Source organism: Mytilus galloprovincialis, chromosome 7 (genome assembly GCF_965363235.1).
Source record: "Mytilus galloprovincialis chromosome 7, xbMytGall1.hap1.1, whole genome shotgun sequence".
In the NCBI taxonomy this organism is placed as follows: Eukaryota; Metazoa; Mollusca; class Bivalvia; order Mytilida; family Mytilidae; genus Mytilus; species Mytilus galloprovincialis.
In genome coordinates, this window is record NC_134844.1 from 3,868,376 (window position 1) to 3,885,864 (window position 17,489).

The 17,489-nt window shown below is 31.8% G+C and overlaps 1 protein-coding gene across 2 annotated transcripts in view; it reads right to left on the reverse strand.

Moving 5' to 3' along the window:
* Positions 1-1,551: 1,551 nt before the first annotated feature.
* Positions 1,552-17,489, reverse strand: part of LOC143082146 (uncharacterized) — a 38,888-nt gene continuing 22,950 nt past the window's right edge. For both annotated transcript variants that reach the window (XM_076257704.1, XM_076257706.1), the window contains 2 exons: positions 10,456-14,205; positions 1,552-8,568 (listed from right to left, as the gene is read on the reverse strand). In XM_076257704.1, coding sequence (XP_076113819.1) covers positions 8,535-8,568; positions 10,456-14,183 — 3,762 coding nt within the window. In that variant the 5' untranslated portion in view covers positions 14,184-14,205 and the 3' untranslated portion in view covers positions 1,552-8,534. The remainder of the gene's footprint in view (positions 8,569-10,455; positions 14,206-17,489) is intronic.

Genomic DNA, 17,489 nt, shown 5'->3' on the forward strand with positions numbered 1-17,489 from the left:
TGGGCTAATGTTTAGAAGAATTATATATACAGAATGTATTTTCAGCCTTGTATCACCATCACTACTGATGATTTGATGGATAAGGTATGGTGTATAGTCGTCACTGGTTCAGACATGCTTAATGCATTTTTATAATTTGTGAAGTAAAGATATGTAGTTACGTTTAAAGAGTATTGGGTTTTGTTTTGATTCATGAGGTTACAAATTTGTAATCAAAACAATAGTCCAAAATTTACCTGTATTACTTGCTAATTTATATACAACACTAGCATTGTAAAAATTATTGACGCTGATCAAGGTTATTTGTTCAGGCGAAATATTTATCAACACTGTTTCATAACACCAAATTCAAATATTACCATGTATAGTACTATTGCTCAAATCTTAGTCTTGTTTAATCTGTTCGCTACCTGTGTAATTGTCCCCATTCATGTGAATTTTAAATTTGCTGGTTGGTCCTTTTAAGTGAATGTCTGCATGAAGTTGATGTGTTTTCATTGGATTTTTCTCCTAAGTTATGACTTTAAAACAGTGGTATACTACTGATGCCTTTATTTACAGACTTCTATATATAGGCTACTATACAGTGTGAGGTGCCTTCAGATTATTTTAATATTGTTTTTGGCTTCTAAAATACTTTTAAAAGCCTAAAGCAATTTAAAATTAACTTTGTTGTTTAAAATAGGACAAAATTACAAAATTTCCATTTGGGAGCTTTCATAGTAGAAATCCCCCGCAAATAGTGACAGTTGGCAGATATGTGAATTGGGACTATCATTTACTATGTTCAGTGGACTACGAAAGTGAGGTCAAATCTCTTTATTTTGTATTAATATGAGAAAGATCATATCATATTGAACACATGTACCAAGTTTCAAGTTGTTTGAACGAACAGATGCACAGCCTGAAAACATAAAGACTCTAGGTGGGGCACAAAAATGTAAAGCAATTTTTGTTTATCCATATGGCTGTTTTGATATTTAAAACTCACATGTTTATAAATAAAACAAGACCTAGGTTATGCATCAATTAGACATAAATATGTATGTTAAATAGTATGTAACTGTGTAAATGTGCATGATTAATACAGCACTGAATACTGTTGTGTAAATATGCATTTCTACATCAGTAAATTTGCATGCTTTCATTATTTTGTGAATAAATTATGCTGTTCATTTTCTTGTTGGAAGTGTTTTACATTAGTAATTTTTTGGCCTTTTATAGCTGACTATGTGGTATGGGCCAGCCTCATTGTTGAAGGCCCATAGTTGTTAATTTTTAGTGTCATTTTGTCTCTTGTGGAAAGTTGTTTCAATTGCAATCATACCACATCTTGTTCCTGTGTATAATAGGAACTATTGATATGACATATCAATGTCTTGGGGCTGTTCTTTATTTTCCCATAAATTTGATAATTTATCTTATTTATATTCACCCTGCCAGGTATAGATAGGTTTGAACCACACACCAACCCTTTACATGAAAGTCTTGGCATCACATGTCAATCAACAACTCATCTTCTCTGCTAGGTGAAATGAAGAACTATTATCAAAAGAATTAAATCTTATTTATTTTATTCTTATATATTTAGATATAAATGTAACGAAATGATATAACTGTATTGTCCCTGATGGTGGATATTATTGCAATAATCATGATAACAAACATGGACATCACATGAACAATAACAAGAGGCTCTCAAGAGCCTGAATCGCTCACCTTAATTCTTTTGGTTAAATCTCTCATCAATGATTATTTTGGCTTTTCAATTTATTTAAATGTTTTTTGGATCGTCCTATTTTCTTCAAAAGCCAAAAAAAATAATCATTTTCTCCTATGTTCTATTTTAGCCATAGGAGCTATGTTTCTTGACATACAAGGAAATAAAATATAAAATTTATACTAGATACTCTGAAACTCATTTAGCCTAAGTTTGGCTGAAATTGATACAGCAGTTTCAAAGGAGAAGATTTTTTTAAAGTAAGTCAACATGATGAACAAATTGTGAAAAAAGTCTTTAAAGGGCAATAACTCCTTAAGGGGTCAATTGACAATTTTGGTCAAATTGACTTAATTGAAGATCTTACTTTGCTGAACATTATTGCTGTTTACAACTGCATTTGACCCCTATGTTCTATTTTTAGCAATGGCGACCATGTTTGTTGATAGATCATAACTTCGGATACAATTTACAAACTAGATACCCTAAGGAACATTCAGTTAAAGTTTGGAAGTATTTGGCCCAGTAGTTTCAGAGGAGAAGATTTTTGTAAAAGATTACTAAGATTTACGAAAAATGGTTAAAAATTGACTATAAAGGGCAATAACTCCTAAAGGGGTCAACTGACCATTTCCGTCATGTTGACTTATTTGTAAATCTTACTTTGCTGAACATTATTGCTGTTTACAGTTTATCTCTATCTATAATAATATTCAAGATAATAACCAAAAACAGCAAAATTTCTTTAAAATTACCAATTCAGGGGCAGTAACCCAACAACAGGTTGTCTGATTCATCTGAAAATTTAAGGGCAGATAGATCTTGACCTGATAAACAATATTACCCAACGTCAGATTTGCTCTAAATGCTTTGGTTTTTGAGTTATAAGCCAAAAACTGCATTTGACCCCTATGTTCTATTTTTAGCAATGGCGACCATGTTTGTTGATAGATCATAACTTCGGATACAATTTACAAACTAGATACCCTAAGGAACATTCAGTTAAAGTTTGGAAGTATTTGGCCCAGTAGTTTCAGAGAAGATTTTTGTAAAAGATTACTAAGATTTACGAAAAATGGTTAAAAATTGACTATAAAGGGCAATAACTCCTAAAGGGGTCAACTGACCATTTCCGTCATGTTGACTTATTTGTAAATCTTACTTTGCTGAACATTATTGCTGTTTACAGTTTATCTCTATCTATAATAATATTCAAGATAATAACCAAAAACAGCAAAATTTCTTTAAAATTACCAATTCAGGGGCAGTAACCCAACAACAGGTTGTCTGATTCATCTGAAAATTTAAGGGCAGATAGATCTTGACCTGATAAACAATATTACCCCCATGTCAGATTTGCTCTAAATGCTTTGGTTTTTGAGTTATAAGCCAAAAACTGCATTTGACCCCTATGTTCTATTTTTAGCAATGGTGACCATGTTTGTTGATAGATCATAACTTCGGATACAATTTATAAACTAGATACCCTAAGGAACATTCAAATAAAGTTTGGAAGTATTTGGCCCAGTAGTTTCAGAGGAGAAGATTTTTGTAAAAGATTACTAAGATTTACGAAAAATGGTTAAAAATTGACTATAAAGGGCAATAACTCCTAAAGGGGTCAACTGACCATTTCCGTCATGTTGACTTATTTGTAAATCTTACTTTGCTGAACATTATTGCTGTTTACAGTTTATCTCTATCTATAATAATATTCAAGATAATAACCAAAAACAGCAAAATTTCCTTAAAATTACCAATTCAGAGGCAGCAACCCAACAACGGGTTGTCTGATTCATCTGAAAATTTCAGGGCAGATAGATCTTGACCTGATAAACAATATTACCCCATGTCAGATTTGCTCTAAATGCTTTGGTTTTTGAGTTATAAGCCAAAAACTGCATTTGACCCCTATGTTCTATTTTTAGCAATGGCGACCATGTTTGTTGATAGATCAAAACTTCGGATACAATTTATAAATTAGATACCCTAAGGAACATTCAGTTAAAGTTTGAAAGTATTTGGCCCAGTAGTTTCAGATGAGAAGATTCTTGAAATAGTTTACGACGACAGACGACAGACGACGACAGACGACGGACGCCGACGGACGCCAAGTGATGGCATAAGCTCACTTGTCCCTTCGGGACAGGTGAGCTAATAAAAGGTGGTATTTACTACAATAATGAAAGGTAGTATTAATTATCTGACCTGGTTACCTAAAAAGTAATTTTCAAATGTAAACAGTAAGTGTGCTGCTGCATTTAAATAAACTCATCATAGATACCAGGATTGAAATTTTGTATTTGGGCCAGACACACTTTTCGTTTACAAAAGATTCATCAGTGACTCTCGAATAAAAAAAAGTTGAAAAGGACATGAAGTTGGTAGTTTAAAAAAAGCATTGAGGACCAAAAATTCCTGAAAGTTTAAGCTAAAATCATTACAAAATGGATGTGTTTGAAAGTTATGAGTTTAGATATTCAAGATGATAATATCTACTACATATTTTAAAGAATTTAAAGGTACAGTAAACATTAATACTTTAAATTTTTGCAAGTACTAGAATTCCTATGAAAATTACTTTATTCGAGGATCTTCAAGCAAACAGTAAATGGAATAATCTTAGAATTATACACAAAACAATATCACATATTGATAAAAGTTTTAAATCAAAACTTATTTGTCTGACCAAAAATATTAATCTTAACAGTTTAGACGCAATATATCAGATCTTGGAATTTTTTTTTAAATAAAACGTTGAGTATCATAAAAAAAACTGCATTATGTTTTTGTGTATATAGAAGTAACACTTTTTACTTTTCTACTTTTGAATACAAAAATAACCTTATACAATTAAGAATCAGAAAATACATTTAATGTCAATGTATTTGCTATAACCAGAATGTAATATTACTTGGTTGGATATGTTATTCTAAATATGAATTATCTCCCTTAGATAACTTTCACATTTAAAGTAAAAAAAAAAGGAATGAATAAGAGATCTCCATTTAGAAGCAGAACAATCAAATAAATATTTTGTGAAGACAAAAAATACCTGATGAAAAAAAATAATGGCTTATAATGTTAGATATATCACCAACATTCATAAAGATGAAATATTTGTCTAAATACAAATTTTGATATGTAAGAATATATTTCATGGCAAATTTACATACAATTCAGCACTTTATTGTTTAAATAAAATAATGATATTTGTATATATGCAGATTTATGTGTATAAATATGAAAAATAAAATATGATGCAATGTCTGAATATTTGATTAATATTTAGAATGTTGATGACTTCAAATGAATCGATTTATTGTGTCATAATCTTTTAATGATATTAAAAATAAATCAATGAATCTTAATAGGAAAGTCCCCAATAAAGGTTTGTTGTATTATCCCTTTTCCAAAGTGCACTCCAAATGAAACAATTTGGACTTTGTGTGAAATAATACACAATATCCTCCTTTCTTATCAGATAAATGCTAATTTTAATGGATGGAGGAGGTGATACCTGCAAAGTGCTAACATTTAACACTTTTTGTTCAATTTGCAAACTGTGCCTAGTTACAATACAAAATTAGTAATCATTTAATTTTCAGTTTAAAGCCTGCATAAAAGAAATGCAATTACCTTGTACTAGAGATAAAAATATTGACCCTTTTCCAAAATCAAACTTTGTTTATGTAAAAATAATCTTTAAAATTTTACAAGCATCGGTTCTTAATGGTTCACAAGAAAGGGTAAGAGTGTAGATTATCTTTTGTCCTTCCTAAGGAAGCATATGTTAATATAAAATCTGAAAGGACATGCTCAAATCATCATTATAATTAATTTTATATTAACATTCCAATAGTTTTCATTTTTTTTTCAAAATTATTGCGAAAAAAAGTTGTATTTAAATGATTAGAAATAAATGTGGGGATGTTAGTGCTGATTTAAACAGACCTGTATAGATCATGTCACATAGAAAGGAAATCAGTTGTGTTTTTGTGGAACAAATAAAATCAACTTCATAAAACCTGATATATATATATATAGTAAACTGATTGAAAAAACATATCAATTCTCAATAACAAAATTTAAGCATTGTTTTAATTTGATACCACAGAAACACAACTAATTTAGTTCTAAAATCACACGTGTAATAAGATAAACTGATTCCTGACTAGTTTTTTCAATTCACTTTTAATTTTCATGATAAATGGCTCAATGAAAAAACATACAAAAATAATATGTAAATGTATGTACTTATAACATAAATCATATGATAACAAAAATATATATTTTTTTTTTGAAAATTTCAAAATAAACAAATGTACATAAATAAAATTTTCACAACCAATATAGAGTTATCTCCCATGCAATATACATGCACACATTGAACATCAGATCTAGGGTTATTTCCCTTGTTACATAGCCTATCACAGAAGTTTTTGAGATTCTGAAAAGTATAAAGGCAACCAAAGCTAGTGTTATAAAAGACAGTACAGTTTGTGTCTACAAATAATGGTGGACTACATTTACTGGCCTTAATAAAAATTGTTACATACATCACTTAAGTTTTTTTTAATGAGTTTTATAATATTGTAAAATAGCACTTTTGAAGATTTGTGGTTTGTTAAGATAAGTAATTGAAACATAAACATTCTCACTATAAAATGTATTAATGAACAGGCTATTATTTGAACTTGGAATTATTTTTAATTATGGAATTTGCATAATTTCTTGTGCTGGAATTTTTTGATAAATTTCAAGTTTATTTGGTAAAAAAATGGATTATTATGTTTTAAGCAGATCATAACACTTGCCATACAATGTATTTTGTATAGATAGTGTTGTGCGCGGCACAGTACATTCTATTGAAAATGTACTATCTTCTTTGTAATAGAAAGTGTTGTGTGCAGCACAGAACATTTAAATACAGAATAAACATGGAATTTATTAAAAATTTTCAGCACAAGAAATTATGCAAATTCCATAATTAAAAATAATTCCAAGTTCAAATAATAGCCTGTTAATGGTAAATGTGTACCATTCATACTGAATAAAAACTTAAATATATTTACTCTAATCAATCGACTGCATTCTTTCAAAAAATTCCACAATTGATGACTTTTTAATTATAGAATAATATACTTCATAAGGTAGAATATACTTCATAAAGTTTTTATCATATGAAAATAGCAGGTATTTGATTTTAAGACCAAGATTTACTGAAAATTTAAATAGATAACCATCAGTTTTGATAAATTGATTATGCTTATTTTAAAATATTCAGATCATAATTTTTTTCTTTAACATTTATTACTTTGCATCATAACATAATATAAATACAGCTGAAGTATAACTATGACAGAATAAAATTTTTGATAGGATTTTTATTATTAATCTGGAATCCTGATAATTTAGGTGTTGTGTTAATTTCATTTGGCATAACTGAATAAGTAATTATTTTCAACCTTGTTTTGTTTTATCTCTCTCTCTACGAAATGAAATTGAGAGAGAAACTAAATAATTTAACTTCCTTCTTCCTTAAATAATCAAAATATTTAATTTTTATTATCTTCTTTTATACAATAAATCAAACATTAAAAGGTTAAATTTATACAATTTTAACCTTTTAAACAGACTTAAAAAATTATTACATGTATTTGTCATTTCACAAGTAATTACCTAAAGGAAACATTTTATGGTGATAAAGTATTTAATATGATTTGATAGTATTTTGGATTCGAATACAAACTTTCAAGGAAATATAAAAAAAAAAAAAAAAAAAAAAAAAATAGAACTATTTTGCATAGTATTTGTAATTCTGTACATGATCATTTGACTAATTATGAGATATCGTTACGATTTGACTAATTATGAGATATTGTTATGATTTACTACCTAGATGTAGGAGAAAACAATAAAAAAAAATAGTTCAAAATTTTATAACATAAGATCATTCATTATTAACTATTTTAAAACGGTTATCTAATTTAAAAGCAAGATTTATTTGGAATTTTTTCCTACCTATATCAAATGTTTTTGGCAAGGTTAAAATGCAAATTGGAACATTTTAGTTATTTTGAAGGTTTAATAAAACACAAACGTATCTTAAAATTTGTAAGAAAATCTGTACAACTTCTTCAGTTATGAAAAATGTCAATACTAACAATATTCAGTCTTTTTTTAACCATAAAAACCTCAGGGGCTATATTGGACACCGTGTTACCTTGGAATCTGACAGCTTTGAACCCTGAAAGACTAGGGACCTGCCTACTGGACCCTGAGATACCTGGGAAAGTCTGTTAACTAAACCCTGAAAGACCTGTGAATCTGCCTTTAATGGACCCTGAGTAACCTTGGAAAGTGCCTGTACTGAACCTTGAGAATAATTTCAACACATAGACAATGTATTACTAAAAGAAGTTCTTAAAACTGGTCATGTGGAGTTTTGCATGGGCCAAGATGTCTGGAACAAGGCCATCAAGGTTTTAACATTGACCTTCAAACCCACTTAGATGACAGAGCACTGGGAAAAGTCAGAAATTGTTCAGACAGCTAAAACTAACATTACCATTTTAACAATAAAATATTACAAAAATAAACAAATATATAACTATAAATCACAACCATGAACATATAAAGTCAACATTCTCAGCACCGTAGACTTGCAGAATTTACATGTGAAATTCTCAATTCGTGTCACAACTCTTCCTCGGAATACAACTACATCTTCTTGATGTTCTTGGTCTGTTCCAACACAGTAGGTCAAGGCCATTTACGGATTATTTTTCCTGTATTTAGTAATCGTCTTTTATCATCGATCAGCACTATTGTCACTAATCACAGAACTGAAAAAGAGAAATACAACAATACAGGAAACACAGAAATTTAAGCTTTCCTATTCTATTGTATATTTGAAATTCACTCTGAAAAAAAACCCCTAAATCTTTATTTAAAACAATGAATTATTTCCCTTGTTTCGATGTATACTGGTAAAAAAAACTGGTTGGCTGCAGTCCAGAGCAATGGTGGTGGATGTACATAGAAAACTAAGTTGTTAAACTGTTTTTAATGTGTCATTTTGGGGTCTTTTATAGCTTAATGTGAGCCAATGATACCTGTTGAAGGTTGCATTTAAACCTATAATTGTAAACTTTTTATTCATTGTGACTTGGATGGAAAGTTGCACTTAGACCTATAATTGTAAACTTTTTATTCATTGTGACTTGGATGGAAAATTGTTTCATTTGATCTTATACCACATCTTCTTATTTATATTGAAATGGTTGTGACAGAAACAGGTTTCAATAAACAAGACTGAAGTATATCATTTCTTCTCAGTGCCAAAAGTGATTCAATTTAAAACTAAAAAGTGCTTCTCCTTTAAATGTTTTTGTAATTTGTGTCATTGGGTTGTTATTGGCGTTTAGCCTGCACCTCTTATTTTACATAAGAAACAGATTCAAATATTTACTACAGATATCATTTTAAAGAAGTTGTTAAATGAGTTAAAGGGTGCCATTATTTAAAGCAACCACTTAAAGTGGCTAATAACAGACTGCCCTTTCTTCATAGCCTGGATTTTTAATGAGGTTCAATAGACAGATTCACATTTATACTTTTATCTGCCTAAAATAAACTAGAGTAAGTTTTTTTACTGACTTTATTATGAATTTGTCTGTATTTATAATTTTGTACTTTAAATATTCTTTACACATAATAAAGAAGTCATTTACACCGACAACCGCATACTTTATCTTAAAATGTTCTTAATCCCAAATCTTTTGTTGTATAAATACCAGTCCCACATATATTATAACAGTTAAAAGCACTTATTATTTTAAACTTCTTAACATGTATCATCGGTATCAATTCTCACGGCACAATTTTGTCACAACACAAAACTAATTGAATTGCCAAAATATTTAAAAAAAACAAACATTTGGTCAAAATTAAGACTAATTTCTACATAAGGTTAAAATAAGGTTAAAATACAACTAATCTATTGAACTGGTTACTTTTACTTTTCTTGTTAATTTTTCATACTCTCTACATTCTCTAGGTGCCCTTTTTATAAAATTTTGCACACTCCAAATGCCCTTTTTTAATTAAATTAGTATGCCTTTTTTGTGGGAAACACTTAAAGAGTACCGTTATGTAAATGTTCTTTACCCTCAAAAGCTGGGCTTTAGTTTAGATACAACTCTGCATTATATTTGTCATAATCTTTACATCAAGCATTTGTACTCTCGGTATTGACCAATACAATGCTTACCCATGTTACAATGAGCCTAGGCATATGACACATGGCAAGATTAATTCTAGTCTTAAAACCTTAAAAGATATCCAGGTTTGCAATATTATCATCGGTACAATTAATGCTTATCCTTTAGTTTGAGTGTTGGTGCAATGCTGAATGCCTCTAATGGTTTAACTTTCCATGTCTTAATTTGTGTTGCTTTGATATTTCTCCAATACACCTTATCGCTAATCCCGGCTGACCCGGCAGCTTGAACTTTTGACGCATACAACAATCAATTTTCCATAGTGGAGTCAGATATTTTGTTTTGTGACGTCAAAAATTTACGGGAACCTGTGTGATATCTAGTAATGGCGGACAAATAGCGATAAGGTGTATTTACCCCAAATCTCAACATTAACAAGTAGCAACAAAAAGCATAACCTGACTAACCCAAAACATAACAAGTGTCATCAAAGATAAAACCAAACCTTACCTATTATCTGAGGCAGCACTTTTGGTAAATCCTGGTGTGTAGACAGTTGTTACAGATATCTTAGACTTATATCCATAATTATCATTTGTGTCACCATTAACATTGTTCTTGGAAGCACTTAATGAAGCATCAGTTCGTTGTGGAGACAGTCCGGCTGAACTGTCTGATTCATCAGCTGAGTAAAAAGATGTCTTTTTAGAAGTACTAGCACCACTGTCTCCTTGAGAATTAGATTTAACGATTTGTTTCTTAGGTCCACTCCAATTGTTATAAACCTGATTACGCTTAGAATCATCTTGTTGTTTGTTTGGATATGACAGTAGACTTGTTTGTGGCCAGTGTAGTCCTCCGTTTAACATGTAAGCATTTAATTGCTGAGGCGTTGATGTAGGTGTTGAGTTCTGAACACCCATCATTCGCATGTATTCACTCAGATCATAAGACATGTTTGGCACATTGTTATTATACATAGGACCTCCAAACCCTGATGGAGCTCCATAGGGTAAACCATACCCAGGTTGCTGAGCAAAGAACTGAGAGAATTCCACTGGGTTAAAGCCTTGTTGGAATCCATTAGGTGGAGGCAGAGGTGGCGCTGACAGCATCCCATACTGTTGTTGTTGTTGTAATAACTGCTGATGATACTGAGCCTGCATTTCTAATCTCTGCAAGCGTTCACGAGCTTCTAACTCACGAGTACGTTTAATATCAATATCAGCCTCCATTTCCCTGCGCCTTTCATCCTCTCTTTTTTTCTCCTTTTCTGTTGCATCCATGGTGATTTGTTCACTGATATGTTCTCTCTCTTTTCTACGAACAGTATTATCGAAAGTAAACTTCTTTTTCTTATTTTTAAGTTTTGGTGCATGATTATCGAATTCTCCAGGTCTCTGTTCACCTGGTTGTACTTTATCATACTCCGGTAGAACAACAATTTGTCCACTCTTACTAACATATGCCACACCAGCACGTTTCAAATATTTCTGATCACTACCATCCTCATTATCAGTATCTTCGTTACTTTCAATATGGCCATTTGTTTCAAACATGACCTGGTTATTGACAATTCTCTCTTCATCTGAGCTTTCACTACTCAGAGACACATGATCTTGGTAACCATTAGGTACCATGTATTTAAAGGCACGATTTGACAACTGTCCATCACTTAGATTTGGTCGACTTTCTACCGGAGTGCCGGAGAATGATGGCGTAGATGAGGATGATGATAAAGTCCAGTTCATTGGTTGTTCATTAACATTATCTAAGTCCTCTGATTTATTTTTCTTCAATACCTTCCCAGAAGCTTTACTTATAGAACCAAATGCATTTAACACACTTTTGTGAACAGAGTTTTTGAATTTTTTAATGCTGCCATGTTTTTTCTTTTCATCGTTTTCAATGCTTTTCTTGAACTTTCTCTCTTTTCCTTTTTGTTTCTTACCTTTATAATTTATTTCATTAACTTTTGCTGGGAATACTGATGATTTGAAGCCATTAGATTTGCCAAGACTTGAGGTCAATACCTCACTGTCAGATATATTATCATCAGAATCTAAGTCTACTTCTGGTGTCCAGTCTTTTGATGCATAAATAGAATTACGGTAACTATCCTTCTGAGAACCAATGCCACCCCCAGGAGTCATCTGTCGGGGATGATGTATAATTTCACCCTTTTGTTCTACCATATTGCCATTTGTAAAGACTGGAAGATTAGGCTTTTCACCTTTATTGATGGTAAAAACTTCTTTTGGAGATTCAACTTGAACATTTGTTTCTTGTACACTAGTCTCTCTCTTTTTAGTATCCTCTTTTTTATATTCCTCATTCTGTTTACGAATGCTATCAGTTCGTTTCACAGTAACCTGATCTGTATAAAACACAATGTTAGCTTCACTCTTTTCTTTCTCCTCTGCCTGAGCAGCTTTTAATTTCTCATCAATAGTAGGTCCAGTCTTTGCTCTATGATCACGCTCATAAGCAGCTTTTGCAAGCTGCTCCCGAAATGCCTGTGCTGGATCCATAGGTTTTTCTTTGACTGGTGTGGCATGTTTAACAATTTTAGTGGCCTTTGATTGTGCTGCTAGTTTTATATCGTGTTGCAAAAGACTGTTGAGTCTACGAATTGCACCATTCTGATCTTCACTGTTACTTGATGACTGAACGCTATTTGCAGTGCTTGTTTCAGATGTAACAGAATTTTGACGCTCAAATGAAGATGATGATGATCTATTGGGTTTCAGTGCCACTGGTGGTGGAGTTTTAACAGGTAAATCTTGATCATTTTTGGCACCTTCCAAGGTGTTTTTAGAAGCACTAAAATTCAAGTTGACATCAACTCTATTGTCTATATCACCATTGATAGGTGGAGTTGAAGTCATGGCTGGTTCTGAGTTTTGTCGCCGCATTGCACGATTTTCTGCAGCCTTCTGAATCTGTGATAAGAATTTATTCTGTTCAGTTTGTAAGGCTGGCTTATTGAAGCTATCTTGACGAACTGGTGGACTACGAACTTTTATAAAGTCACTAGCACTATTGGCCCTTGGTAGTTCTACCATTGATTTGTTCAATCTTTGATTAGTATTGCGTAATATTCCTGATCCTGGTGGAGGTGGGGGTGGCGGTGCGTTTGGGGGTGGAGGTGATGTAGCAGGAGCATATGATTTTCTGCTACCACTAGCAGAACTTGATGATCTATTAATAGAAACATTTTTCCTTGGTTGAGCATCATCATAATCTGCAGGTGGCTCCCTGTCTACTGAATATGATTTTAATATAGGTGGTGGCTTATTAGGTCTGGCAGGTGGTGTATGCATATTACTGCCTCTGGGTGTACTTGGGGCTGATTTAGACCCTGGTGCAGCTCTTGGTGTATTTGGGGCTGATTTAGACCCTGGAGGAGGAGGCGGTTGATTGGGAGGTGGTGGTGCTCGACTTTTCTTCTTACTGACAGCTGATCCAGCACTATGATAACTTTTGGCTGATCTAGTAGATGGCGCTCTTTCAAAGTTTGATTGTTTATCTTCTGCGTATGCTGATAGATCTTCAATCTTCCTCCCTGTTTTTCTTTCTAATTCAGCCAGAGTTTGATTACGTCGATATTCGGCTAACTGAGCATAAGTTAGGTTTTCTGAGTAAGGCATATCAAAGGAACTTTTAGCAGGAAGAGTTACCTTCCTTGGTCGATCATCATTATATTTAGGTTCATCAGGATGTTCTATAATCGTATTCTCTTTAGAGTAAAGAACAGATGAAGCAGAGAGTTGTCTGCGATGACCTTTGACATTAGTATTGTTATTACCACCACCACCATTAGTGTACATTGATACAGGGCGACGGTTCAAATCTCCATTTCTGTTGTCATTGGGTATATGTCCATTTGACCTTGGAGATAAGTTCCCATTTACATCCTGACTATTTATACCGTGTTTTGAACCATCATGAACCACTTCCCCATTAGTAATATTTCCATTATCATCTTCTAAACTTTCCGAACGGAAGATTTCTTTATATTCTGGATGAAAATCACTTAATTCCTGAGACACTGGTCTTAATAATGATTTGGCAGAGGAAGGAAGCACTATTGGCAAGACTTTATTTTCAGGATTAACATAACTTGGTCCCTGTGGCCCTAACTGACTGAGTCCACGAGCACTTGGTTGTGCACTGGGTCTAGCTGGTGGACCTTTTGGTGTTGTTGGTATAGAACGAGAGCTTTGGTTCTGTCCCATAGTGTCTCAGCTCTCTAGTGACCTATAAAATATATAGAGTAAATCTAAAATTACAAATTTAATTTTAGTCTAATCAATTTTATAACAATGATTAGAAGGTGTTTCATATAATGTAACAAAAGCATAATGTATACAATGTACTCTATTGTAGACTACATACAACTTCAACATGACAGGTTAATACACAGATTTTGTGAATTGGGTCCATTGCTATAAATGTTTACTATATATAACCTTAAATAAAACCCTGCAAAGTTTGATGCTTAACCACAATATGAACAAATGTTTCAGAAATTGACTGGACTACCCAAGTTTAATTTATAAATAACAAGTAACCTAGCTTAGACCAATGATCAACACATCTTTAGACAGTCATAAGAAATACTTTTTTTTTTTTTTAAATTTGACTTATTAATTCAACCAAGTAAGTAAATTTAATAACAGGCAAAAACCTCTTTTAAATGCATTGAATTTTTACATAAACATCAAAACTATAATCGTTTGTTAAAGATGTCAATTCTGGAGAAAACTTCATATTTTCTCAACATGCCATAAAATGACAAATGTCTATATTTTATAATCTATCACGTTTCTTAAACATTCCTTCTATTGTAGCAAACTAAATGTTGAAATAAGCAATAGAAAGAGAGCTACACCCTGTTAATACTATACAACAATACAAGTATACATTAGTAATATAAAGACTTATCCAGGCTAAATGTCCAACTTATTATTTATTTTTAATTTAAATACATCTATTATTAGTTGTAGGACAAGTTTATTTTAATATCTGTTTATGAAATTTCTCATTTTAATCCATAAATAATAAAAGGGTGCAACTACCGGCCTTGGATGAAATTGAAAACAAAAGTAATTGTGGAAAATAAACATAGCTTATACATTTGTAATTCAGTGGTAAGGGTTGGTTGTTGTCTATTGTATTTTGTTTCTTGTGTATAGTAAAATGTTGTCTGTTGTATTTTCCTTTTTGTTTAATGATATATTATAAATCAGGATGTTTCTTTTGTCTGAATTGTTTTTATATTTGTGAAAATGATGTCAAAATTTTGATAATCTAACTATAGTTTTTATGTTTTGCTCATTGTTAAAGGTCATACAGTGACCTATAGATGTTTACATCCACATCATTATGTCTCTAACATTTAGACAAGTACCTATGGTATAGAGACACCCTAAGGGACGACATCAAAAAAGTTCAATGTAGGATAAAAAACTTAATTCACATAGTTTTTTCACTGACCCCCCCCCCCCCCCCCCCCCCCCCCCTCCCCCCTTAACTTAATTTGGGAAAAATTGGTTGACCAATATAGTAATATGTGAAATTGATTTTGGATTAACAAAACTTGCAGCAATTGTTAACCCCCCCCACCCCCAAACTATTTGATTTAAGTTTTTTATCCTACATCGATCTTTTGATGTCGTCCCTAAGTTACTATAGTCATGTCCAATTTCCATTACTTGAAGAGGAAAATCAACAATGTTGGAAGTCTATTCCCTGAGTTACAAATCTTAGACATAACATAAGATAAACAAACTGATTAGTAATTCAGGAGCTGTTATCATATTGACCACAATTGTAGTGAAATATAACAAATAAACATCTTTTAATTAATTGTTATTACAATGTTAACCTCAATGTGTCAATAGGTAGTCACAAAACAAATATAAAACCTTTCAATTTATTGTCACTTAAAACAGAAATTCATATTAAATATTCAAATCAACAATAAATATGATTTCTGAATACAAGATATGAGGCAATAACAAATATATAATTCTATAAAGAATACTTAATTTGGAAGCTGATCTAGCAAACTATAAAAAATACCTAACTGAAACTGATAGAGATCATATATAAACATGTCTGAAATCTCTTTTCCTTCATTTTTTATTGATTCATTAAAAGCACTTTTTATTTGAAAAATCTACAAAAAAATATTTAAAAAGGCTAAATTATGACAAGTGAAGATTGAAGTTGACTCATAACACATAAACCCTATATATGTCACTACCATAACTTTTCTGTGTGGTAAACATTTCATAATCTTGTCAGGTCAAGGAAATAGTAATTCTGGAGTGAAAAGTTGTAAATAAATTTACATAAAATTAATTATAGTAAAAACCCAGCAATCATTGTTTAACAGACAATCTAAGCAATGAAATAACTTGTATAAAAGATGTAAGATAAATCAGAGATATATGTTTAATTTAAGATAAACAAATGAATAAATGGGTACTGATTCTACAGAGATGCCTCACTCAAAAAAAGAGAACTGTAACAAAATTGTGCAAAGGGAAGTAGCTTTCCCAGAAAAAGATAAAAGGCAAATATTCTGTATTCACAATTGCATTCCAACACCAATTATCTAGACTGCTTCAATTTGACATCATTACTTTTGTTGAAGTAAATACATTGACCTCTTCAAATATTACATGTTGTAAGCTAGGCTAGCTGTTTCACTAATGTAAAATATCCAACAATATATTGCATGTTATTGATATCTATGACTTGATTAAGGGAAATAATCACTATAAGCAGGGAATATAAAGTCTAATATAAAACATAAAACTGCCCTCATTATACATATATCATATCCAATATTAATTTTTCTGACAGTTTATATCGGTCATCACCGTTAACTACAATACTTGTTATCTGAGTTTTATGGGAGGACATTGTGATTGTGATTTCTTGGTTTGATTAAACATTTTAATACCCCACCTATAGGAAGGTTACTGACCGCTGTCCCCTCAATCATTGGTTTGATTAAAAATTTTAATACCCCACCTATAGGAAGGTTACTGACCGCTGTCCCCTCAATCATTGGTTTGATTAAACATTTTAATACCCCACCTATAGGAAGGTTACTGACCGCTGTCCCCTCATTCATTGGTTTGATTAAACATTTTAATACCCCACATATAGGAAGGTTACTGACCGCTGTCCCCTCAATCATTGGTTTGATTAAAAATTTTAATACCCCACCTATAGGAAGGTTACTGACCGCTGTCCCCTCAATCATTGGTTTGATTAAACATTTTAATACCCCACCAGGCCCACCTATAGGAAGGTTACTGACCGCTGTCCCCTCAATCAATGGTTTCGGGTTACTGAGCTTCATTATGGAATAAACAGTTCAATAGAAATGACTTTCACCAGTGTAAGAGTTATACACAAAGGATGTCAATCCCTATTAAGGATGAATCAAGCAAATATAAAAAAGAAGATGTGGTAGGATTGACAATGAGACAACTCTCCAAAACAAAGGTCCATTTCTTAATATG